We start from the raw sequence: 27715 nt of genomic DNA, 5'->3' as shown, positions 1-27715 counted from the left end.
TTTGTTGAAAAGTAGTAAGAAGAAACTGAAGCTTTTTTTTAATATCTTCTTTTTCACACAGAAGTAAGCGAGCATATTTGCCTAGCGTAGAGATAATACCAAGTTTTTGAGGTAGATAGTGATGGGACTGTACATGGAGATAACTGTTGGTGTGAGTTGGTTTTCTGTAAATTGAGATTTTTCATTAAACTCGAGAAATGCTAGTGAGTCTAACATCCAGGAATGGGAGAGAGAGAAAGCCATCAACCTAATTCTGCAGTAAATTCAATTTTTGGGGGTTGACTGTCGAGGTAGTCAAGGAAGTTCTTTAGAAATACACAACCATGGCTCCAGATTAAAAAGATGTCATCGATATATCCACAATTTTGAGGGCAATTTTTAAAGAAATCGTCCTCAATCAAATACATCTTAACAACAACCTCAGTTATAATCTCTCAGACTGTCATTATGCTGCCATCCAACTTTGGCATTCACAAGATTTTGAACACATGTGCACACCCAACAAAGTAGATACAGAGAATAGCTTCAAATTTTCAAATGCTAATGCTTTTATGTTTAGACTTTTTATTCTTTCACAATTTTTGTTGGTTGTTCTGTCCTACTGTGCACCCATAGAGGTCTTCTTGAAGACGAAACTAATCATGCAGAAATAAACAGTATTTTTTACTTTTTATCTCTCAGCTTTCAATCATTTAATCGTTTTTTTTTTTAATATATATACATAGAGTTCGGTACCCGTTGTTTCAGGCATCTGCAGGGTGTCTTGGAACATATTCCCCACAGATATGGGGGGGGGGGGTACTAATGTAATTACAGTTATGCACCAACTGAGAGTTCACTTACAAAAAATGTTTTGTTTATGGATCATAACCATAGCACCAAGACTCATCCCCAGTCACAACTTTTGAAAGAAAGTGCTAGTCATTAAGTACTTGCTCTTTCAAATTGCAGCAAACATTCACTTTTTTTTTTTTTTTTTTTTATCCTCTGTGAGCAAACAAGGCACAAACAAATTTAGCAGACACACGCTTCATTTGCAAATCTTCTATTAAAATTTGCTAGCACGAGCTCCTGATAAATTCATCTCTTCAGAAACTTGCTCAGTGCTCTTTCGATGATCTTCATCAATTGGCTGACAAACCTTTGATGTTTTTATCATTTCTGCCTGTCGAAGGTCGGCCAGATCATTGCTGGTCTTCAACTGATATGTCCCCATTTTTGAAATGGGAAAATCACTTATAGACCTCATTTTACCTAAAGTGCTCTCCTTAAAGGCTTGCTGAAACATAACAATAATTTAAGCTGCAGTTTTACCCAAAAGAAAATGAAATTTCAAGCGCACTCTCTGTTCCTTGTGGTCAGCCATCACAAGCCAAACTTACTTGTAAGCACTAACAAAAAAAGCAGCCAGAACAATGAACTAGTTCACACAGGATGAAGTTACTTACCAGACTGGTGCATCACACTCACGATGCCTAGGAGCATCATCCTTAACTAGAAAGTGCGCACCAAAGTTCAGATTCCATTTATTTTTGGGTAACCCCCTCGTGTGTGCAACAATGTCTACATAAGTACAAAAGATATGAACAGTAATCTAAATGTTGTCCAAGCAGGTCATGAAGACTACAGAGGAGAGTATAAAAAAAAAGCTAGCACATAACTTGTGTCTGTAAACAAACTCCAGGATTTTGGGAAACAAAGGGATTGAGTTCGTTGCTTTAGTTAATACAATGTGTCCTCAGATTATTGGCATTAATGCCAATAATCTGAGGACAAGTTTGGTATCAAGTATAAAGCTTAGTATATTATTTTTAGGAAGGATAGACAAGATAGGAGAGTAGGGGTTTGCTGCTAATAATATCAGATGAATGATTTCAGTCCAGTTAGGGTAGAAAGTTATAATTACAGCATTAGTAACATTCCATGTAGCACTGATTTGGTGTGAAGCAGAATGAGGTCAAGATCAAATACATTGTGAGGCGTTGCTACGGATCTAGTGGATCTGCTACTAGTGATGTTGAAATACACTACCAAATAAACCTAATTGGGTACTAAATGATTAATCATCATTGGTGACTTTAATTACCCAAAAATTGATTGGAAGCACTGAAATCTCATGAGAAGAATAAAGCCAAATTTATTGAGCTGTTGTGAGACAGCTTCCTTTAAGCATCATTTAATGATAGAAAGAACTCAAGGTCAAAGAGTATTAAACCTGATTATAGTGTCAGAAAGGGATTCAGTAAAAGATGTGATTGTTCCAACTCCATTTTTGACAGTGATCGTGCTATACTGACCTGGAAAGTGGCTAAGTATATGGCCATTCCGTTCAGAAAAAGTTACATGCTAAACTACAAAGCAGGAAATTATGACCAACTGAGAAGAATACTAGTTTCAATACAATTGTATTGGTTGATCAATGGGAAGGATCAAGAGATTCTTTAGATGATGATGTGGGAGGAATAACGTGTGCATAAGGATGATTTCAGTTATGAAAATTATAAAGTGTAGGCCAGAAGAGTTACAACTACTGTACAAAAATGTGAGTAAAAGTACTAGCTTTACAAGCTAAAGACAGTCCAAAAGAATTCTGTTATGTTGCAAGTAAAAAAAAGATGATGCAAAAGTGATTTTGTTAACAGAAAATATTAGTTAGTTTAGGTAATTGAAAATGAAATGTATAAATATCAGTATGTTGATAAAATATATGTTAAAATAATATTTTATTTAAGATGAATATAGCAGTAGTGCTTGTAGTTTTGCTGTTAGTAGTGACTAGTGAGGCTGTTAATTCCAACCACGCTTCATGGCTATGTCACTGGTGGGAACATTGTAATTCAAGAGCAAGAAGAATCAGCAAGATATATTCCTTCTTATGCTGTTGGAATTAAAGTACCTATTATTGTTATTTTATATTGAGTGTAATGAAATAATCAAGTGGGAAAAAAACCTCATTGCACTGCAAATAAACGTTATCCAGTTCACTGTTTCCTGAAAACTTTGCTTTCTTGTTTGTGATATCCAGCAGTTATGACATCATTTCACACAGTCGTAATTGAGAAAATATAGGTGCTTAACTGTGATATATACATTTAAAAAAACAGCTAATCGACATGAGAAAATATATTTATATAGAAAGATGTATAAAAAATGGAATGGAGAGAAGAACATAAGGGACAGTTGGAAATAATTCCCTTTAAGAAATAAAGAAAAATATAAGGAATGAATAGTTGTATTTTGTGGATTTGTTATTTGTTCAAGTTCCTATTGAGAAGTTTATGTATCTTCACTGTTGGTTGTAATTTGGGGCTTTTTTTGAATGAAGATTAAATGGAAAGCTGTTCTCTCTTTGTGGAACTGACAGTGGTCAAGTGAAAACATTCGAACATTCAATATAGTTATTTTCTATTTCAGTGCTGGATATGAATACCCAGGTATGAGCTGTAATTTTCTTGTGTGATTGTGAGCAAGAAAATTTGTTGCTGCTGTTTCCCTTAGGGAACTTAAGGATTAATGAGAAACTTGTGTCTTGACTTTCCAGAGTAAGATTTACCAAGTTCTCTGTTATGTCCGAGTCTCTAAGATATGTTAATTTCTTCTTTTGCAGATATTTTGTATGTAAGGCCAGAAAGAAGACCCAGTGTTTTAAGATTTTGAATGAGTTGTGAATGAGTACAAGGGTCACTTTTGTTTTAATATAGATATCTTTTTTATGTTGTGTTTATACACACACACACACACACACACATACACACATCTAGTCTAGCCATAAATTCTATTACAACTTGAACAGTGCATAAATCTAAACCTTTAATCTAGTAAATCATTTACAGCTTTCAGCGCATACAAACCACATGTATAACATGCATTTATCAGCACTCGATATTCGAATTTTGCCTTCCCGTATGCCCAAAATCTGTGAGTCCATTGGTGGCAGCATGAATATTGATGTGGATTCCACAGGAGTGGAAATGATGTATGATAATTCCATTGCACGAGGGTGGTGAAAAGATTGATGGCTCTAACTAAAATCCTATCAGTATCTCTGAAGTTGTGGTGAAGGCAGTTTGCATGTGGATTTTGTGTTTTAAAAAATCTATAAAGAGGTCTATATGGTTGAAAACCAACCAAATAGGTCTGTTTATAGATTTCATATCTATCTGTAGATAGTGTATCTGCATATATATATACACTGAGTTAGTTTTGCATTAGGAACACCCTCCCCAATTTACATATTTGGCATGATAACGGAGTACCACATAATGTCAATGCCATGTGCAGATACTATAAATGGGCACACCTATCCTCTATATGTAATCAGTAATGGGGATATGTGGCGATGTAAGCCAGTTTGACCACAGGCAGATAGTTAGAGTCTGGTGGACAGGTGCCAGTATTTCGTAAACAGCTGCACTTGTTGGTTGCTCCCATACTTCTGCATCAAGAGTGTACCAGGACTGGATTAACCATAAAGAGAATTAACATCCAGCAAAAGGGCTCATTGGTCAGCCATGAATGGTTGATCCTAGAGGTGAGCGTCGGGTGTCATGACTAGTATCTCAGCAATGATGCGCAACAGTCACTCAGCTCACCCACCAGTAGAACAGCAGTGATGTTTGACCCATTTCCACATGCACCATGCAGAGTACCTTGCTTCACCTGGAGTTCCACAGCCAGAGACCAACAAGGGTATCCATGATGACAGTGAGGCATTGCACACAACACCTTGCCTGAGCCAAGGAACCCTCGACAAATGGAAGGAGTGATGTGTCCCGTTTCCTGGCACCATGCTGATGGCCAGGTTCGCATTTGGCATAAACCGCATGAAGCTTTATCCCCTGGTTGCACAGGTGGTGTTATAGTCTCTGGAGCTTTTTCCTGGCACACCCTAGGTCTGTTGGTTATCATCCCTCAAACACTGAATGGTGAATGCTACAGGGACCAACCATTTCCATCCATATCTGCAGGAGGTCTACCCTGACCACAGTGCCATCTTTCAACAGGACAGTGCACCTTGTCATTGGGCTCACACAACTACTGAGTGGTTGGAGGAACATAACAACGAATTTGCCACATTGCCTTGGCCCCCAAATTCCTCTGACTATAACCAGTTGAACATGTGTGCTAGAACAGGGTGTGAGAACTGCTGATCCTCCTCCTCCATGGAATGAGTGAACTGACAGAGTTGCTACATGGGTCAAGTTACACAAGGAGGATGTTCAGCACCTTGTGGAATCTGTTCCTAGGCATCTGTGAGCCATGATTGCACAGAGAGGTGGACCAACGTGTTATTAGGCGGGTGTTCCTAATGCAAAGCTAAGTGTACGAGTTAGTTCTTGACCTTGCCTGGACAAATTTTTTGAAATTTAGTATTCTGAGTTATTCATAGGAATTTGCCAATCCATCTCAGTTTTTGGTTTCAATAAGACCATTTGCAGGAACAAATAGGGACATAGCACTAGCTCTAATCTGATTGTATAATAATATTTGAGATATACAAGAAGCATTTGTGTGGTTCAGTTTTGGTTTTGATAGGAATAATTCTTTGGCAAAGAATCAATCTGATATAAATAATTCCATTTGGCTGGGTGGGCATTAATGAAAATTTTGGTATGGAAGATCTCTATAATTTGCTAAATCATGTCAGTTTTGGTTTCAGTAATACCATTTATTCTGACAAACTTAGTAGAAATAAAATTATATGTCTGGAGTATATAAGCCAAAAACAGGTCAGTGTTTCATAAATATGTTAACATTTTTGACATCACACGCTTAGTTGCTCACCACACTCCACTTCACTCTATTTTACTTATGCACATTTTAATTTATCTCTAGGTCTTCCCTTAGCCATCTGCTGATAGATGAATTCATGGTTACCAATGATTTTGTAATTTTTGGGTGTCAAGAGCATAGCAGACAAACTAAGACTATCTTATATTACTAATTCAGTTGGTATTAATGTCTGAAATAGGCTTTAATCTTTACAGTCAGTTTTCCTGAGTTGGGTTAAAAACCCTGAGTTTTTCAGTAGAAAGCAAACACCTGCTTGCGTGTGCTAGAGACTGACTAATTTGGTAAACTAGCAGAAATAGAGGCCTAGAAAAAGTTACTCTAGTTGTTTACTAAATTTTACAAAAATGCCACCTAATAGAGATATCTGAATAATGTCTATTCGAAACAGATGTTATGTTGGTTCTCATGAAACTGCAGAAATCTGGAGAATTTGAAATTCAACTCTGAACAGAGGCTTACTAGACATATATGTACTTGCATATATCAGCCTTGTGATATTCTTTGTTTAACCCATCCTAAGTTCAAGTTGGTGATTTTGCCTTCCTCACTTATGTGTAATCCCATTTTTATTTGTAAAACAATTAAAAATTATAATAATTTTCCCCCAGCCTTGAAGGAATTTAATGAAATCTTATTTAGTATCAGGTCATTTCAGCTGGACCATTTTAATTATGAAAATAAGCAAAACAAAATTATGTGTTCAATACAAATGACAAAGACTTGCTGTTGGTAAAAGTATTCAGTATTTCTTGAATAATCTTGCAGACTCGAAGGAACTGTGATGAATGTTATTTCATGCCATGGAAGCAGTAGTAAATTAGGTCAACCATATTTGATTATAGTTACTTCATTGTCATTCCTTTAAATTTGCAACAAACTTTAAAGTAATTTTGTGAAAACTTTCTATGCAAGCCCAAACTGAACAAGACTGATTTCACTGTCACTTTCTTTTGGGTGAATGCTGCAGGCATTCACCCAAAAGAGACAGGTATCTGCAAGATGAACACTTTTTTTCGTAAAAGATGTCTGTACTCTGTTAAATCAATTTAATATATTTATCTCCATTTTCCAGTCTTGTTGTGAAATTAATTTGCTAGTCGTTTAACTGAATGCTGTTTCAGAAGTCTAATAATAATTCATAGATTGGATACTTGAAATATATATCATAATCTTCATCATTGGTCATGTTGGTTCTCATGAAACTATGTATATGATATGTATCCTCAAGGCTATATAGTCTCTTATGATAGTACTACATAATTAAGTTATATGTTATCACAGTATAAGTTTCCATCAACAGTTTTTCTTCCAAATCTTTTATGTCAAGTCATGTTATTAAGTAAATAAATGTTATCAACTTATTTCTGGTATTTTGCCTCATAAACTTTAATCAATTATTCATGAACTGGCAAAGTTTATACACTTATACACTTACATATATGTATATATCAGTGACTTCATGTGTCCATTTAGGTTAGGTGTTCTGTTGTGTGGCTTATGTAGCCTGCTCCAAAATTCTTCTCAATTTGACCACATTTTTATTATTATTATCATCTACTTTTTAAAGGTACCTGTGGCATAACTATAAATAATGAATTACGCGATAACCACAGTAATTAACTTTAATGAAATAAAGGTACAAATATTTCATACTGAAATTAACAGTACATTATCAGTGTAGACAACAAGCAGTTCAAAGGAATGGAATACAAAGTACATAACAGTCGGTGGATTACCAATTAAAAACTGTTGCCACGTGCTAGAAATTAATATTAATAAAATATTATTAAATAATTCTTAAAAACTATTTATTTGATGTACATAAGATAAGAAGAAAGAGACAATCATTTCGATTCAGATTTGGTCGATGTAAAAGGGCTTCACAACTTTCTTTGAAAAGGCGTTCGTATTTAAACTTGCATCTATGGAGAAGACGAGCTTTATTCCAATGGATATTGTGTTTAGTCTCAGTACTATGTTGTGCCATACCAGACTTTTGAGGTTTCGTGTATTCGATATAATATTGATGTTCATTCACTTTATGCAGAGATATAAAGGATTGGAACTGCAGGGTTCCAATCCCTTATATTTCTGGCATCTCGGAACCGATTGGCAGAATTTTGAAGAAGTATCATCTCATTCCCACGTATTTTGCTATCAACAAAATTTCTCACCTGTTGCCATCTACAAAAGACAAACTAGCACCTCTATCATTAGCTAGCATTTACCAGATACCGTGTGAATATAATTTAACATACTTTGGACAACAGGTCGTTCTGTGGAAAAAAGAATGAATGAACATCAATATTATGTCGAATATATGCCAGCAAAGGTTGGTCGATTGGTAGAGCCTCTGCTACTAATGGCTCGCAAAAAAGTTAAGCACGTTTGAGCACAGTTAGTAGTTGGAAGGGATCAATCATTCGATGCTGTTGGCACACTCTCTCTCGATGAGTATTTGGACTCCTTGGAGGTGTCACATAATAATAATAAAAAAATTTGGTCACGGAGAGATGAATGAGAGAGGAAAGGACTTGGTTAATTTTTGCGTAATAAATCAACTGTTGATCAGAAATACCTTATTCTATCACAGGCCACAGCACAAATACACCTGGACATCACCAAACAATGAAATCAAAAACTGTATAGACTATATAATCGTTAATAAAAAATGGAAACATTCTTTCCAAAATGTCAAAACATTAAAAAAGATTGACATGGATACAAACCATGAACTACGATCAGCCAAACTAATAATCATTTTCACTAGAAAGAGAATAAACTACCAAAAACAAAAGAAGGTAGACATCTCAAAACTCAAAGATCGCTTGACCAGATCTAACTATCAGAGAACATTGAAAGAAAAATTAAATAATCTTGCTTTAGATACAGTCTTGGAAAAAAGGTAAAGAAATTATTAAAGAAATGGCAACAAAACACCTTGGCTACCAGACGAGTAAATAAAGATTGGCTTACACCACAGATTTTGGACTTATGGGGTAGAAAATGAATATCCAAAACTAACCTCTCAAAAGAAGATAATGAAGAAAATAGAGTATTATACAAAATTTTGAAAAAAGAAATCGACAAAAAAATGCAGATCAGCAAAAATCATATATTTAGAAGAAAAAGAAGGAATGTGTGAAGAAGCATACAAAACCCATGACTCCAAGACCATTTATAAAATAGTTAAAGTGATAACTAGAACATACTCACCCAACCCAGTTTCAATATTGCAAAAGGATGGAACCACAACAAGTAGCAGTGAAACAATAAAAGAAATATGAAGTAATCATTTTAAAGAAACATTTGCAGTTGAAGAAAACATAGATCAAGACGCCTTCAGCCCAGATGAAACTTCTGACACATATGAAAAATGATAAAGTACCAGGCATAGACAACATTCAAAAAGAACTTCTGAAAAAAGAGGGAGAAAGCATAATAAATTACCTAAGGAAACTGTTCAACAAAATACTAAAGGAAGGAAATTTACCAAGAATGACGAACAGGTCAGATCAATCCCATCCACAAAAAAGGAGATGTCAGATCCTGCATTAAGTATAGACCTATCACCCTTCTAAGCCACTGCTATAAAATATTTAGATGGATTCTTCAAAACAGAGTTAAATATTCCTATGAAGAATAGATGGAAGAAGAGCAAATGGGATTTAGAAATAGGAGGAAGCACAATAGATGCAATTTTCATATTGAACAGATTAGCAGATCTTATGAGAGTCAAATAAAAAAACTACTGCTGCTGTTTTATTGACTTCAAACATGCTTTTGACTCAATAAACAGAAGAAAACTCATTAAAATTCTAGAAAACAGAGTTTGACAAATACCTATTAAATTGTATCAGGAATTACTTTTCAGAAACACAAGCAGTAGTGAAATATAAAAACATATAAAAAGAACAACAATTAAAAAAGGAGTTATGCAATGCTGCTCATTGTCACCATATTTATTCACCCTGTCCCTAAAAGAAGAAGTAGACGGACTACAGATGTGTCAAGGCATAACTATAAATGGAAGAAATGTAATGCATTTAAAGTATGCTGGTGGCACGGTTATCACTACAGTCAGCCAAGAAAAATGAGAAAATATCCTGACCAAGCTGCATCAAACAAGTAAAAATATATGAAAATCAATTTTAGTAAAACAAAACTAATGGTAATAGGAAGAAAAAGGGAAGCAATCCAAATGGAAATAGGAAACAATAATATAGAACAAGTAAAGGAATTCAATTACCTAGGATCAATGATCACTGAAGATCTAGATTATTTTGAAACCTACAAACACAGAATCAATAATGGATGGATAACAATGGGCAGACTACAAAAAATATGGAACAATAAAAGATTAAGCAAAGAACTCAAACATTATAAAACAATGATAATTCCAACAGTATGGCTCAGAAGGCTGGATGTTGAGAAAAAAAGAAATGGATAAAATCAATGCTTTTATAATGAAATGTCTAAGAAAAATCAATAGAACAAACTGGACAGAAAGAAAAACAAATGAAAAAGTCTGAGAAGAACTTATCTTTAAAGGAACAATAATGACAGAATTAAAAAAAAAAGAAGCAGTTAAGCTGGTTTGGACATGTTTCAAGAATGAACCCAGAAAGACTACCAAACATATTATTAAATAGTAGAATTGAAGGATAGCCCAGCAGAGGAAGACCAAGAAATAAAGAAAAATGGATTGACAACATTGAAGAAAGCACCCACTTAAACTCCATAATAGAACTACATAAAAAGACAGCAGACAGAAAGAAATGGCAAAAATCATCTTTGAGGAACTCAAACCCACCATAAGTGGAAGAGAAGAGAGAAATATTTCTCTATGTCATTGATATACAAATTAAGAGTAATGGCCCTTGTACCGAACTGTGTGGTACTCCACTAGTCACCATCATTCTCCTAGACTCTACCCACCATCTCCAATAATAGTTTCCATGTGGTATTCTGTCAAATGCCTTGGCAAATTCGAGCAGTATCATGGTGTAGCAATTACCTTTATCCAATTCTGCTGTCACTTATAAAATGTGAATAAGTTACTAAGACAGAACCTACTCTTCGCAAATCCATGCTGCCCACCATAGAGTACTTATCCCTATCCACGCACTGTTATATTTTACCTTTCACCAACTTTTCCAATACTTGTAACAACCACTCCCAATATATTAATTAGTCTGTAGTTTGCTACCTCTGTCTTGGAGGCACCTTTATGCAGTGGTATTATCTTACTGCCTTTCCATTTCCTTGGAACCCTGCCAGAGCTGAAATTTAGATTGAACAATTTTGTCAGAGGTAATTCCAGTTTTCTTGCACATTCATGTAGTACATGAGCTGATATGCAATCTGGTCCCACTGCTGTGTTCACATTCATATTTTTTAATATACTGAACACCTTCTGTTCATCTACTTCAATGTTGATATGCGTCTCTGTAACATCAACTGTGAAATCACCACCTAGATGATACACCTTTGTAAAATGATCACTCGACTCACCAACAATTTCTTTTGGTTCAGTCACATTTCTACCATGAGCACTGCTTAAAGTCATTCTACCATAGTCATTTTTCCTCTTGCTTGCTACATAACGAAAAAACTCTTGGGTTTACTTTGGCCTGTTTAGCTAATTTTCTCTCAGTTTGATTTGGTCTTCCTTACCATACCTAGTCATCCTTCTTGCCTGCACTTTGTACTTCTCATGAGTATGCTAATCAATATTTTCTTTATATTTCCTTCACAATATTTTTTTTTTTTTTTTTTTGTAGCTCTTGCTTGCCCTTATCATCCACTTAATTCCAACTTGGTTTTCCTCCTGAACTTTGGTTATGCAGTCTGAAACTGCTACCCTCAAGTAATCTCTGACCACTTGGTCAGAGATTACTTGAGAATAGAATAGAGTAAACACTAGAAAATAGTGTTTACCTTGGATCTGAGTTGGATCAGATGCTATTATCAGATCCAACTCCCTCAAACCCTTTATCCTCTCTATAACATATATTGATATATGAAAGTTTTAAGAGTTCATAATGCATCAGCACTCATCTTAATTAGTTCAATGCAATTAATTGTAGGATAACTTTGAATAGTTTAATTTATCAATGAATATAATTTTAATTACGGAAAACATGAATGAACAACAGCTATGCTTCACGTGCGGCATTTATGTCAGAAGCACAAAAGGTTTACACTTTATGGTGAGATTAGATTATCATTGGTAAATACTAGAGTGAGATACAGATAATTTGAATTTTGATATGATTTTTAAATACAGCCATACAATAAGCAGAGAAATTGGAAAAAGTTAACACTTGGTAAATTACACAGGCCTGCAAAATTTGAGTCATGAAAAGTTCTCTGGAAACTATTAACTGTTTCTGATTTATATTTGACCACTGATTTCAAATATCTCTTCCATTTTTCTCTGTCACACAAGGATTTTTCACAAAATGGATCTCAATATTACAGTAAAATAGCTTTAAAACTCATTATATTAAGTAAAATAACAGTATTTAAAATTTTTATGAACATTTTTGGAATGAAAGTATTGGGAAAAAAAATTTTTAAGTAATTAAAGATTAATCTTTACTACATACTTTATATTTCATTGTGGTGTCTTTTTTCTTCAAAGCTTCTTTTTGAACTTTTTCTATGAAATTCTTTTTCTGGGTCGTCTCTGTGCAACATCCAGCAATAGTCTGTCATCATGTTGACATTCCACCTGCTCTGATACCTTCTTTTCATCTCATTGATGTCTTGGTGGAATCACTTTCCTTGCTCTTCACTGACAGTTCCCAGATTCTCAGGAAAGTGGTCTAAATGAGAGTTGAGAAAGTGCACTTTTAAGCTCATGGAGCAGCCCAAATCCTTGAATTTCTGTAGCATGTCTTCCACAATCATTTTATAGTTGGGATCCTTGTGATTTCCTAAAAATTTGGTATCACCTCTTTCAAAGCTTTCCATGCTTCTTTTTCAACGGTTGCCATTTTTCCTTCAAACAGTTTATCCTTCCTAAGTTCCTGATGTCCGGACCAATAAAAATACATTCTTTCAATTTTTTTGTAGATAATCCCGGAAATTTTCACAGATGTATTTAAAACCCTCTCCTTCTTTCGACAAAGCCTTGACAAATTGCTTCATTAATCCCAGCTTTATGTGAAGCGAGGGTAAAAGGATTTTTTCCCGAACAACCAAAGTTTCGTGTAACACATTTTTACTTCCAGGTTGTAATGTGACTCTTTATGGCTATTCCTTCTTGATCCAATGTTGCTCTCAATCTCAGCTGTCCCCTCACACAAAAAGCATGGATATTTGGTGTATCCTCTTTGTTGTCCCAAAATCATAGATATGACTTTAAGATCACCTCAGACTGTCCATCCATGTGTAATTATGGAGAAGCACAGCTTTGAGGCTTCTTTTTGAGGAATCGATAAACAACCTCCAATCAACGACTTCATATTTTATGTTGAGTTTGCTTATCAGTCCGAGAACATCACTACAATAAACTAAATCACCTTCCTCTGAAAAGTAAGGAAGAAAATCTCTTTCTTCTTAGAAAATATGCCACCTTTCAGAAATATGATAACCTTAGTAGTCAACAACTAAAGTTCAACCAAAGAATCACACAAGAAAATGTCTGTGAGAACAGGAAAGTCATCCGTTATCTCGGCAAATCAAATTCAGAGTAGCCACCTGCACTTTTATCTGCATTCCTCCCTCCCTCTCCTATTTTAAAAATGAGAACTTTCGTGGAAATTTCTTTATTTACCATAAAAAGGCACTTCAAAAAAGCACTTATACAACTTATTAGCTGTAAATAAAGGAGAATGAAAATAAATACCAATGTGCTGAATTTAAATCTAAATACTATTAATAAAAATGATGAAATTGGGTAAAATTGGTGGGTGATGGAATTTTTTTACTATTTTTTCTGAACTCTGCACCTAAAAATCTATAATAATCAATTATTACTTCTCAGACAACTTTCCTATTGCACACCTGTGTTATTTTTCCGGATTGAACTAAATAAAGGATGAAATGCCATATTTTTCGGACCATAAGACGCACCTTTTTACATAGAAAAATCGACTGAAAATTGGGATGTGTCTTATGGTCCCAAGGTAACATTAAAATACAAATCTTTCACTGTACCGAAGCTGTTAGCAAAGTTCAATTACTGATGCAATATGTTAATAAGAGTAGTAAGTACTCTACTGGAGGTAGGTACCTAAGTTATCTCGCTGCATGCGGGTGAATCACTTATTTAGAGCGTCAATGGTCATTAGTGTGTAAACATATGCGCTTTTGTACGGTTCATTTGAATTATTTTTTATAAGTCGTTAAAAATGAACCGTAAATTAGAAAAAATGAGTGTAAAACAAAAAAGACTTTCATATAACGTGAGTTATAAATTAAATGTGATAAATTATGCAAAACAGTATGGAAACAGAGCAGCAGAAAGACATTTTGGTCCACCACCAACAGAAAAAATGGTTCGTGAGTGGAGAAAACAAGAGGAACAATTAAAACTGCTATGTAGACAAGAAACCATTCCGTTCGCACCTAGAAAAATGGCCAGAATTAGAAGTACAAATGAAAAATTGGGTAACAAATCATCGAAACATGGGAATATCTGTTTCTACGAAAATGATAATTTTTGAAGCGAAACGATTGGCAACTGCTAATGAAATTTTAGATTTTGCCAGATCACCGTCTTGGTGCTTTAGATTTATGAAAAGACACGGGTTATGCATGTGTATAAAAACCACTCTAGCCCAAAAAATGCCGGCTGACTATGAAGCTAAAATTGTAGAATTCCATAGATTGTCATATCAGTGAGAAGGAAATTTAACTTTGAGCTTAATCAAATCGCAAACGTGGATGAAGTGCCTCTAACTTTCGATGTTCCTTATTATTGGACAGTAGGTTCAAAAGGCACCAAATCAATAGTGATCAAAACAACAGGTCATGAAAAACCTCACTACACTGTAGTTTTAGCTTGTTGCGCGGAAGGAACAAAACTACCCCCACATTAATCTTCAAGAGAAAAATGTTACCAAGAGATGAAATTCCTCGTGACATTATTATCCACGTTCAAGATAAAGGCTGGATGGATGAAACAGGAATGAAATTATGGAGACAACAGATATGGAAAAAACATCCAGGTGCGATGTTTGTTTGGGATCAATTCAGAGCGCATAAAACAGAATCAACCAAGAAGCTTCTAAAAGAAATGAATACAGAATTAGATTCATTCCTGGAGGCCTTGCAAGTCGATTACAACCCTTGGATGGATCTATTAATAAACCATTCAAAAATTTTATGTGGGAAGAGTGGAACAAATGGATGGCAAAGCCAAATCACGATGTTACGGCAACACGATGTATGAAACGGTCAACAATTTCAGAAGTATGTACCTGGGTAAAAAATTCATGGGAAGCTGTGAAAGAAGAGACGATTATAAAGTCATTTAAGAAATGCGGGGTAAGTAATGTGATGGATGGTACCGAAGGTGATGCAGTTTTTGAAGGGAGTGACAAGAATAGTTCAGACAAAAGTGATACGAACGGTGACATTAACGATACGAGTGATAGTACCGAGAGTGAAGATGAACTGAATGTTGCTAATACAAATGATTGTAACAATAAATCAAAATTAAGTAAGAATTTGTGAATATCTCTATATAATAAAATATTTTTTTCTAAAAATAGTCTCATAAATTTGAGGTGCGTCTTATCATCCTAAAAATACGGTAACTCATTTTACTTACTTATACATAAGTTCCAACCTGCTTCGACTATAATCATACAATCTGCAAAAGCTCTGTCAGAAAACAAGACATTCAGTAGATTGTCAAGACTGTTTCCCCATTATAAATATGGGCAAAAATGTTCTAAATTATTTATAGAAAATTACTTGTCTATGTAGGTATCCTGAACACACAAATTTGTGCTTCACTGACGCAAAACAGATGAACCTCAGAAAGCCAAAATATCAATTCATGACAAATGATTGGATTGATTGTCACAATAACCAATCACAACCATTGATTTCTGAGTGCTGTTGTTGCAGCACACACCCTGCCTTGCCTTCTGGGTGGTTTAAAACCACTAAAATGCTAAGAATTTGACCACTGCACCATCTGTATGCCCGTTCAAAGGGCTCAGAGATGTTTTTTTTTACTGTACTTCTGGGCTGTTAACGTGTATGTGATGTAACGTTTAAGCGTTGAAAAGTGTCCTCTTCATGAGGCATTATCATATTGTGTTTAATTTTAGGAATCACGCAAAGCCAGGAAACAATTAGGAGTGTGTCTTTAACAGGAATAAATATAATATTCCACACACCTAGCATATCCTGAATATATGCCCCTGATATATATATATACTATTATTATTATTATTATCATCTCGGGCAACTCCAAGGTCGACAGACTCATCGATGGAGGCCCTAACATCATGTCAAGAGCAACTATTCGACATTCATACAGTATCTATCATACTTCGCCTTGAACTCATTCACGGTCATAGCACCCACAATAGACTCTGGCAGCTTATTCCGCTCATTCACCACTCTCCAAGTAAAAAAACCTAGTTCTAACACCCTTGCTAACCACACTTTTGCCCAGCTTCCATGTATGGCCCCTAGTCCTCCCACCACCAATCCTATTCTCAAAAATATCTTCTGGATTAATCCTATAGAAAGCCTTCAATAATTTGAATGTCTCAATCATATCATCCCTTTTCTGCCTATCAACGAATTTTTGCAATCCACAAATCTTCAACCTGTTCTCATAAGGTTTATTCCACAGACCTGCTATCATCTTGGTCACTCATCTCTGGATCCTCTCCACCTCCTCCCCATCAAGAAGAAACCCTGGCGCCCATATCTGGACACAGTGGTCTAGATGGGGGTCTTATCAAGGTTCGATATAGAGGAACAATAACTTGTTTGTCTCTGCTTGTTAAAGTATTTTTCAGCAACCAAGTGATTTGATGAGCTGTTTTGGCCACTTTTGCAATGTGCCCCCTAAACTTCAACTCCCTATCCACCAACACTCCCAAATCCCTGGGCTCATCAATCTCGAGTATGGTTCCACCAATGTGATATACTGCTGCTAATCTTTTCACTCCAAAAGGTAGAGTATGTGGGAAGAAAGGTCATGCAGATGGATGTGCAGGGGAAGAGGAAGCGCGGACAGCCAAAGAAGAGATGGAGGAGGAGGACTTGAGGATGAAGAACTTGGATGTGGCTACAGCCCAAGACAGGAAGTTGTGGAGGAGACTCGCCACAAACAGTGACCCTACTTAAGTGGGAAAAGAAGAAGAAGAATATCTTAAAAGTGTCCATCATGTGCCCTCTTTTCCGCCTATGAACTAAACTTTGTCGTCCATAAACCTTCAACCTATCGTCGTAGGATAGGTTGAAGATTCCACAGACCTGTCACTCATCTCTGAATCTTTTCGACCACCTCCTTGTCCCCAGGTAACCAAATCTGCTCAGTAGTCAAGATATGGCTGAATCATAGCCTTCCTTATCTTTACTTGCTAACGTGTTTTTCAACATTCAAGTAATTTGTTGCACTATTTTACCAAATTTTTCCAGTATGCCCTATGAACTTTAATTCTTTGTCCACCATTATCCCCAAGTCCCTAGCCTCATCAGTTTGCTGCAAACCAATACCATCAATATGATACACCATATGCAACCTTACATTTTGCAACATTAAATCATTATCCTTTGTCCACAATGCCAATTTATTTAAATCATCCTACAGGATATCTACATGACCTTTATCAACTATTGCTCTCCACAGTCTTGTATCATCAGCAAACAACTGAATATCTCCCCTTAAATTTTTCCCTATATTATTGATATACAAATTAAAGATCAGTGGCCCTAGTACAGAACCCTGAGGTACTCCACTAGTCACCCTCATTCTCCTAGATTCCACTCTCCATATACTACTCTCAGGTGTCTGTCAGCCACCCCCCTATCCTTACTACTAGCCTCATATCCATTCCCATTCTCTCCAGTTTTTGTAATAGAAAGTATTTTGAACTTGGATATAGTTATGTTAAAGATACCAAGCAATTTTAAACCTGATTTTACTCCATATTTTCCAAGTAAGCAAACAGACAAAATGTCAAGTTTGCGCCTGCAATTTATGCAAGACTAGCTGATCCCACAGGTAGTGCAAGACCAAGGCAACTCGTGGTAGAGGTGGAGCAAGCTCTGATCACTAATCTTAATATTTACCCTTAATGCCAAAACACATCTCCAAGAAGGGGATGTATGATGTTTTGTATTAAAGGCAAGGGGCCACTACCCAGACCGGTTTCGGCCTTTATTGAGGTCTCATCAGTGGGGAGCCAGGCTAGAAATACCAAGATTTAGTAATGCAGCCTGGCTCCCCACTGATGAGACCTCAATAAAGGTCGAAACCAGTCTGGGTAGTGGCCCCTTGCCTTTAATACAAAACATCATACATCCCCTTCTTGGAGATGTGTTTTGGCATTAAGGGTAAATATTAAGATTAGTGATCAGAGCTTGCTCCACCTCTACCACGAGTTGCCTTGGTCTTGCACTACCTGTGGGATCAGCTAGTCTTGCATAAATTGCAGGCGCAAACTTGACATTTTGTCTGTTTGCTTACTTGGAAAATATGGAGTAAAACCAGGTTTAAAATTGCTTGGTATCTTTAACATAGTTTTTGTAATAGTTTTCCTGGTATTCTCTCAAATGCCTTGGCAAAGTCAAGCAGTATCATGGTGTAGCCATTATCATTATCCAATTCTGCTCAACTTATTTCCATTATTATAAAATGGAAATAAGTTACTAAAACTGGACCTACTCTTTTGAAAGCCATGTTGCCCACTGTAAAGTATCGCATCCCTATCCACCCACTGTTGTATTTTACCTTTCACCAACTTTTCCAATACTTTAACAACCACTCCCAATATATTAATTGGTCTGTAGTTTACTACCTCTGTCTTGGAGCCACCTTTATGCAATGGTGCTATCTTACCCTCTTTCCACTCCCTTGGAATCCTGCCAGACCTGAGACTTAGATTGAACAACTTTGTCAGAGGCAATGCCAGTTCTCTTGCACATTCACATAGTACACAGGCTGATATGCCATCCACAGTCCCACCACAGTGTTCACATTCATATTTTTTTGGAGAAAAAAATGGACCAGAGAGAGTGTTCAAATAAGTCAGTGACATTATGAGAAATCTATGTAGGGTAAGCCACACCTGTAAAGAGTTCTAACACGTCAGTGAAACAAAACATTTTATAAGAAAAAATTTGGACTTGCTGCAGGCAGCTTCCTCTCTTCTCCTTCAGCTCACCTTTTTTTTATGGAGAATTGTGAGAAAAAATAAGTCTAAAACTAACAGTATGATGATTTGCATACTATGCATTTTTATGTTTACTGTAACAGTTTTTTCAGCATTTAATCATATATTTTATCAACCATATATTTATAGTTTTTGCTGCAATGAAGCCACCAGTTCTATTTGAGGTAGAATCTAGTTAGTGTATTTTACTTAATGTAACGACTAATAAATTCCTGTTGTTTTATGAGCGTTTTTAGTTGTAAACCTTTCTCTATTTAAATATGAATCATCTGCAGAAGACATTAACACATTCAGTGCCACTGCTGCTTCTAAATGTTATAAGACTCATGCGTTTGTATGCTGCAGAACTTAGTCTGCCCTGTGTAGACACTGTGACAAGGTCATTCTGAATAGCCTGTGGATGTTATAAAACCGAATTGCCTGGTATTGTACTACGTACTAGGACTACTTGCATTAGCTCACGCTAGTAATCGCCGATACTTTTATAGTTTACTATATTTGGCATGAAACTCTCTGATTCTAATCCTTGAGTTTCGTATTCGGTTTTAAAACAATGTGGGATTTAATATCCCCTTAATTTAAATCATGTTTATATCGCCGAAATGAAGCCTATTGGCTCTTTATATTTAAGTAACTTAATGGGTGCACCTGTTTGACAACTTGTATAGCAGAGTATATAAGTTCTTTTCGCTATACCCTTTGGTATTAATTTGGTCTAGCTACTCACTGATAAAGCCTCAAAAAAGGCTGATACTGGTCTGGGTAGTGACCTCCCTCCATAATGTAATAACAGCATACATTTCCTAGGAAATGTGTTTTTACATTATGGAAAATACCAAGAATAGCGATCAGAACTTTACCACCTTTGCTGCGAGTTGCCTGGCATTATACTACGTACTAGGACTACTTGCATTAGCTCACACTAGTAATCGCTGATACTTTTATAGTTTACTATATTCGCCATGAAACTCTCTGATTCTAATCCTTGAGTTTCATATTCGGTTTTAAAAAAATGTGGGATTTAACATCCTTTATAAATTTTTGCCCTATTTCAGCTGAAATTTTCAGAGAATTCATCTTCAAACTGTATGAAACGCCTACATTCCAAATGTTGTCAAAAATCACTCAAATGACATTGAGGTGTCTCCAGTTAGAAAACTCCTCAGTATCCCTACCTACCCCCTCCCCCAAAACAAAAAAAGAATTATGAAATTGTGCTGAAATTCTAAGGAGACCTTAAGCATTATATGAAACAACCATCAGTTTTCTGATATATACCCTGAGGTATCTTCAGGCTACTATGACAGCACTACATGATTAAGTTTACATTATTATTAATCTCTTATCAACAATTTTCCTCCAAATTAGTTTATTACTTGTCAGCACTCCAGTATTGTCATATCTAACATTTTGTTCTTCTAATGCACTTCTGACTGAATCAATCCAAGACTTCCTATTTTTCCTGTCATCTTGGCATCAAACACCTGTTTTGCAAAATTTTCTTCTCCCATTCTGTGTACTTGATCAGATCATACCACCTTAGATTGCTTACATGTTCTTGAATGCAAACAATATAAAGTTCCTTCCTAATGTCTTCATTTTTAATATGATTCTGTCATTGATATTGGTTCACTCCTTATTTTTCTCAGAACCGTCATATCTGTGGTCTCTAGTCTTTGATGAAGTGCTTTATTTCTAACCCAACTCTCAGATCCATAAGTTAAAATTGGTTTGAACACCATCTTGTATACTGCTAGTTTAGTGGTTTGGCTAATTTCACTTTTATTCCACATAAATTTATTCAACCCACTCCCACCATACTAGCTTTGATTATTCTGTTTATTTCCAAATTTAATTTGCTATCTTCACTAAAAATTGTGTATAAATAGCCTAAACATTTTATTTGTTCTATACATTCTCCATTGAGAATACAGCTTTTCTAAGTTCCTGGCTATTTTCATAGTTTTTTGGTGTTTTTATTGCTGATTTTTATGCCTAATTTATTACACCTGTGATTCAATTTAGTTAGAGAATCCTGGACACTTGCGCTGGATGTGTTTAGGAGTCCATCATCTGTGGAAAGCAAAGGGCTGTTTGCCATCTGCTATTTGAATATCAGGTTTAAAGCTACTTTCTTTCATAATGCAATCCATATAAATGATAAATAACAGTGGAGATAATGTGCATCCTTGTTTTACCTCTGATTTTACATAACTCTAACTCTAACTTTTTTTTTCTGACTGTAGGCTTTAAAAATCTGCAGTGATGGTACTCATGAAGCAAAAAAAGAAGAAGCTTCAGTTATTTATAAATCAGGTCAGCATTCTTTTTAAAAGTTATAAAATTTGAAAATTGTTTAGAATACATTATAACCATATGAGTTTTACATTTTAGGCTGTGGGCTCGTGTAAGATGCAAAGCATGAAAATACATGAGTAAATAATTAGTCATATTTTTCTGATAGGTTTGGTTAATTATGCTATGTACAGGACAACATTAATAAAAAGTTTATTATATATGAGGGGAGGGGTCTGGAAAGTTCTTATATAAACATCTAGAACAAAAACGATATTAAAGCATCTGATATAACCACAAGAAAGAAAAAGAAGTAATTATTACAAATACATATTACAAGTACAAATTTAATATAATTTTTGTTCTAGGTGTTTATCAGAAAACTCTCCAGACTCCCCCCTCCTCTTCATATTATGTTTTGTTTTACCAAGGTTCATTTTTTCCTTTAACCCTCCCAATATGTTTCTCTTGAGTTTATTTGTGAAGTACTGATCATTGTAAAAATCAGATGAATAGATCATTTTAAGACATGTTGTGAAGTACATTGAACAGAGGGAAAAAAAAAAATAATCAATCAATATCTTTAGTTGCATATTATGAGATAATAAAACTTGAATAATTCAGCATATTTTGATTGTATACAGACTGTGTTACTTAATTGCATAGCAACTTTTACAAAGTAAAATATGCAAGTGTTTATCAATTACCCTGCTCATGTACTTGATACTTTGTTACTTTAGACAGACTGGCTCCTGCTTTGATTAGAATCCAAGAACATCAAGACTGTGTTGCATTTTTGGAATCCATCAAATCCAGGCTGCTTCTCATATTATTGCCACTAGTCATAGAGATCTTTAGAATCAGAAAAAGATTCTTCATTCCAGCAGATTCAAATTGAATTATTCTTTCCTTGAAACATATGAAACGCTATGAAATCATATGAACCTTAACCACTGTGACTGTATACCAGTTTCCAATTTCGGGAAGTGGTTACTCTTAATTGTTCATATTTTTTTAAATATTAATCTGCATAAACTTTTTATAGTTGTCCCTTTAGTAAGCTGTTAAGCACATGCTCTATGATTCATATTTTGAATATGGTTACTGGTCTTTCTCCCTGATGACATCCTTGCTACATTGGATGTAATATATTGAAGATTTTGAATAAAATTCTGTAATTTTCTACATGTGTAAGTATCTATGGCTTACACGCATATAGAGGATTTCAAATATGAAATTATTCCTGTACTTTTTGAGCTAGATAAATGTATTACATTAAAATTAAATACATTTAAGAAAGATTTAAAAGGAATCAGTGTTGAATAGCTTTCAAAGATGAATTGACTAAAATATACAAAAATTACTGGAGAAAATGAAAAAGTTTGAAAACAACCAAACCTCAAAGACCCAGGTGGCAGAATCTTAAAAAAAATATATATATATATATATATATATATATATTATTACAAGAGACCTCCAAAGAGTCAGTCACTCATCAAGGGAGGCAACATATCACTCGCACATGTCATACCCTCTGTTGAATCCATTTACACTACCTGCATTCTTCACCTCCAAAGGTGGTCCATTCTAATCATGCACCACACTGAGAGAAAAATCTAGTTTTCATCCCCTTCATGATACATTAATTCTCAACTTCCTTGGATGCACTCATCATCCTCCTTAAAAGAAAAAATTCCATCTACTGGTATCCTGTACAACCCTCTTTCTCCTATACAGACTCAGTATCATTTTACCCTTTCCATTGTATCTGCATCACCTTGAAAACCAGATCTGCATACAGTAGCCTGAATGAAGTCGTATCAAATCTTTGTAAAGAGACATAATGACTTCTCTTTTTTTTACATGTCAGTGTTTGTTTTAGCATTGCAATTACTTTCTGGGTTGTATTTGTAACTTTTGCTATACAGCCCCTGAATTTCAACTTCTTGTCTACTGAAACTCTAGGATCCCTAGCCTGGTCAGTTTCTTTTAGCATAATCCCATCAATATAATATGCCATTGGATATCTCATTATATCTAATTGTAACTTTACATTTACCAACATTGAACTGACGGCCATTTTCTCATCTACATAATTCCAGTTTATTCAAATCATTCTGCAAGTACTACATGTCAGTTGCCTGATTACCTTAGCTGTCTTTGCATCATCAGCAAATAGGTGCATGTTTCCTGTTAAATCCTTTCCAATGTCATTAATGTGAAGATTGAATAACAGTTCACTAAGGACTGATCCCTGGGGTACGCCGCTGGTCACTGGTAGACATCTGGTAGACTCGCATCCTCCATATACAGGAATACCTCGATTATCGCGATTCTCGATTTATCACGATTTGTAATTTGATACAAAAATTCCAATTATTGCGCTCCAAATTCGAATTATTGTGGCCGCGAGATGCAGCCCACTACATATGCAACCAGTTCGAATCACCACTCTCCAGGTATCGCTCTCTTGTAGCGTTTCGCTTTTATCCGACAGCGCCTACTCACCAGTAACTGTCCGCCTTTGTCTGAAGTACATGTGGATATTTATTTCTCTTCTTATTTACCCTACAATGAATGCTAAAAGAAACAAGGATGATATCAAGTCTACAGCTAATCAAGAAGAAACGTAGATGATCAGCTTAGAAGATAAGTGGCATATGATAAATAAGTATGAAGCAGGCATAACCAAAGCCAAAATTGCAAGAGAGTACCGTCTAAATGAATCAACTGTTCGCCATATTTTAGACCATGCTGCAAACGATAAGCAACTAGGACAAAGTGCATCGACCTCATCTGAGTCCCAAACTACGAGAAACAGAAGCCATCTTATGATTGAAATGGAAACGCTATTGTTAGTGTGGATAGGAGATTGCAACCAAAAGAGAATTCCTCTTAGTCAAATGACTATAAAAACAAAAGCATTGAATTTGTTTGAAACTTTAAAAAGAAAACAATTAGAAAGCAAAAATGATTCGGCATCAGTAGTGAAAAAAACTTTCTCTGCAAGTTCAGGGTGGTTTGATCGGTTCGAAAAGCGATCGAGCATTCATAGTATTCATGTACAAGGTGAAATTGCAAGTGCCGATGAAAAAGCAGCAGCTGTTTTTTCTGGTGAATTGCAACAGATCATTGAAGAAGGAAATTATACCGATGATCAAATACAGTATTTAATGCTGATGAAAGGCTTATTATGGGGGAAAAAATGCCCACTAAAATATTTTTAGCAAAAAATGAAAAATCACAGCCTGGCTACAAGATTTCGAAGGAGCGTGTAACACTTTTACTATGTGGAAATGTTTCTGGAGATTACAAGATGAAGCCTCTCTTTATTTATCATTCACAAAATCCTTGCCCGCTTAGAAGTTTAGATAAAAATTTTCTCACTGTTCATTAGAGATTCAATAGAAAAGCTTGGATGACAAAAACTATTTTTGAGGATTGGTTTAAAAACTGTTTTTGTCCTGAAGCTGGAAGGTACTGCAAGTCATTAAATCTTGATTTTAAAATCTTGTTGATATTAGATAATGCACCTAGTTATCCAACAGCATTGAATGATTTGTGCGAAAATGTAAAAATTATTTATTTACCACCTAATACCACTTCCATCATCCCGCCAATGGATCAGGGTCTAATCGCATCTTTTAAGGCATATTACCTACGAAGAACTTTTTCACAAGCAATAGAAAAGACTACAGGAGATGAAGCTTTGACTTTGACAGAATTCTGGAAGGCGTTCAATAAAATTGCATTGAGAATGTCAAGGAAGCATGGAGTGAAGTAACGTCTAGCAACCTGAGAGCAGCGTGGCAAAAGATTATTCCTCATTGTGCAAATGATTTTGAAGGATTTGAAAATGAAGTAACCCGTGTTGTCAATGGCGTAACTAAGCTTGGCTTCGATCTAGGACTAAAGGAAATTGAAAAAGGTGATGTTCAAGACCTGCTTCAGTCACATGATAAGGAGCTGGATGATGAAGACCTAATTAACCTCGAGAGAGAACGTGCTTACGATGCTCAAATCGATGATAATAACGAACAAATTAGCTCATCCAAGAGTCTATTGCATCCGCTGCACCTGTAACTTACCGTACATTGGTGAAACAGGACGGACAATCCCTATACGCAAGAAAGAACACGTTAAATATAACCATTATGGTGAAGCAGGCCTCTCAGACCACGCGCTCAACACCTTACACCAAATCAACTGGAAAAGCACCCACTCTTTACACCACACAAAAACCTGGTATGAAAGGAAATTTAAGGAAGCCTGCTAAATCCTGATAAACCACCCAAATATCAACAACAAAGATGGCATGAAAATTCTGAGGATCTGGATGGCACACATTCAGCCTATCTAATATATAAGATCCAGCATAAGTCAGGACTCTAGCCAATTTTCAACTAGTATTAGAAACCATTCCATACCAATTGGCTGGAATGTACAGGTATAATCATGATGTTAATATATGTATATAGATAGATACTTGTTGTTGCGCCCAATGTATTTCTACAACCAACAGATAACACTAATGATTGGACTCTAGCGCTAGAGTTGATGTATAAATTTTTTTTTTTTTTTCTCACCAGAGGTCAGGCCAACAATTGTTGTAGTGGTTGGTCAGTATCTTTAACAAACCAGTTTGATTGTAGTGTAGCTTGTTTTCTATGTATAGTTGTATGCTCCAGAAGATGACCTTGACATAAAGGTCTAAATGTAGATTTTAGTTATATTAAACTAAAGTTTTTATTCAAACACGGTAGTTGTCTCCATAATTTTCAAAAATGCATTAAAAAATAATCTTGTTTTTCTAAATGAACCTTCATTTTTTACTTAACACATTTAACACATTTCTTTTTTACTTCATATGTAAAATTTAATTAATAGATTTGAAAAATACTTGGTAATGATCGCCCATTTTACATGCATTATTTATCCCGATTATCGCACATTCGATTATTGCGGTATTTTTCGTGGCCACAATAACCGCGATAATCGAGATATTCCTGTATAATTTTTTTTGTCATTCAGGCATCCTGTTATCCAAACTAGTAGTTTATAATTCAATCCCATATCTTCTTTATGCAACAGACTTCTATGCTGAATCCTGTCAAAAGTTTGTCAAGTCCAACAAACATCTCATGGTATATCTGTTTTCTCTCCTTAGTAAACCATGCTCTTCATTGTAAAGTATAGATTCTCTGTCAATCCATTTCTGTATGCAGTTTATTGCCAACTTTTCCAAAATCTTTGCCACCAATCCAGAGATACTTATAGGTTGATAGTTAGTCTTTGCATGATCCTTGTGCAATGGGATTATCATATGTTCTTTAGAGCCTCTGTAGCTCAGTCGGTATAGAGACAGAACCCTTTGGTCGGAAAGGCCTGGGTTCGATTTCCATCTATGATGCAAGGAACCCATCTGGTTTCTTTCGACTAAAGGTGAGTTAGCCGGTCTCATATGGAGGTAGAGGGTTTTTCATCCAGAAACTTGGGTTTTCTGTACCTCAGAACAGGCAAACTGGCCCCGTGAACATGCACGGATTTATAGTCATAAAATTAGGAGGGCTCAACCTGCTTCCCCCCCCAAGGGATGAGGGAGAATTGGAAAACCCCATATGAATAAATAAATAAATATATTCTTTTCACTCCTGTGGAATTTTCCGTGTGCTCAACCTCAAATTATACAGCCTTGTCAAAGGAACAGTTAGTTCAGCGAACACTCTTTTAGCATCTGTGCTGATATCTCTTCATTCAAATTCATATTCAATTTATACAACAGTTGTAGTATTCTCTCCTCCTCATGCACCTGAATTTGTTCCTCCACTGTAGAGGTAGCATTGAGCACTAAGTTGTATACACCAGGTTGATAGCTTTTCACAAAATTGGCATTCAATATTTGAACAATCTCTTCTGCATGTGCCACACCTATGCCATCTGCATTGATGCGAATTATTCTTTCACATTCATTCTTTCTTTTACTTGCAATATAGAATTCTTTTGGGTTGTTTTTAGCTTTCAGACCCAGTTTTTTTCATACTCACACTTACTTTCCTTATAATAGTCATAACTCTTCTGTCCTGCACTTCATAATTTTCCTAATTGCTTCTTTCTTGAGAATTTGTTATTTTATTCTCAACCTGTTTATTCTTCAAACTCTAGAGACTCATTCCAATATTATTTCATTGATGTATTTTTTAAATACTTTCATCTCACTGCCATTACCCTTCCCATCCAGCAACTATACCATG

General features: G+C 35.5%; 1 protein-coding gene across 2 annotated transcripts in view; it reads left to right on the top strand.

The window, feature by feature from the left end:
• The window catches only part of LOC150107179 (uncharacterized), a 446221-nt gene that overhangs the window by 395199 nt on the left and 23307 nt on the right, over positions 1–27715 (top strand). For both annotated transcript variants that reach the window (XM_090391714.1, XM_090391715.1), the window contains exon 11: positions 21416–21485. In XM_090391714.1, the coding sequence (XP_090247840.1) occupies positions 21416–21485 (70 nt within the window). The remainder of the gene's footprint in view (positions 1–21415; positions 21486–27715) is intronic.

Source organism: Typopeltis vanoorti, chromosome 4 (genome assembly GCF_054136105.1).
Source record: "Typopeltis vanoorti isolate ZY-2024b chromosome 4, IOZ_Tvanoo_1.0, whole genome shotgun sequence".
Classification (NCBI taxonomy): Eukaryota; Metazoa; Arthropoda; class Arachnida; order Uropygi; family Thelyphonidae; genus Typopeltis; species Typopeltis vanoorti.
The sequence above is the reverse complement of the archived record's forward strand: the minus strand, read 5'-3'. Positions and strand labels throughout refer to the sequence as shown.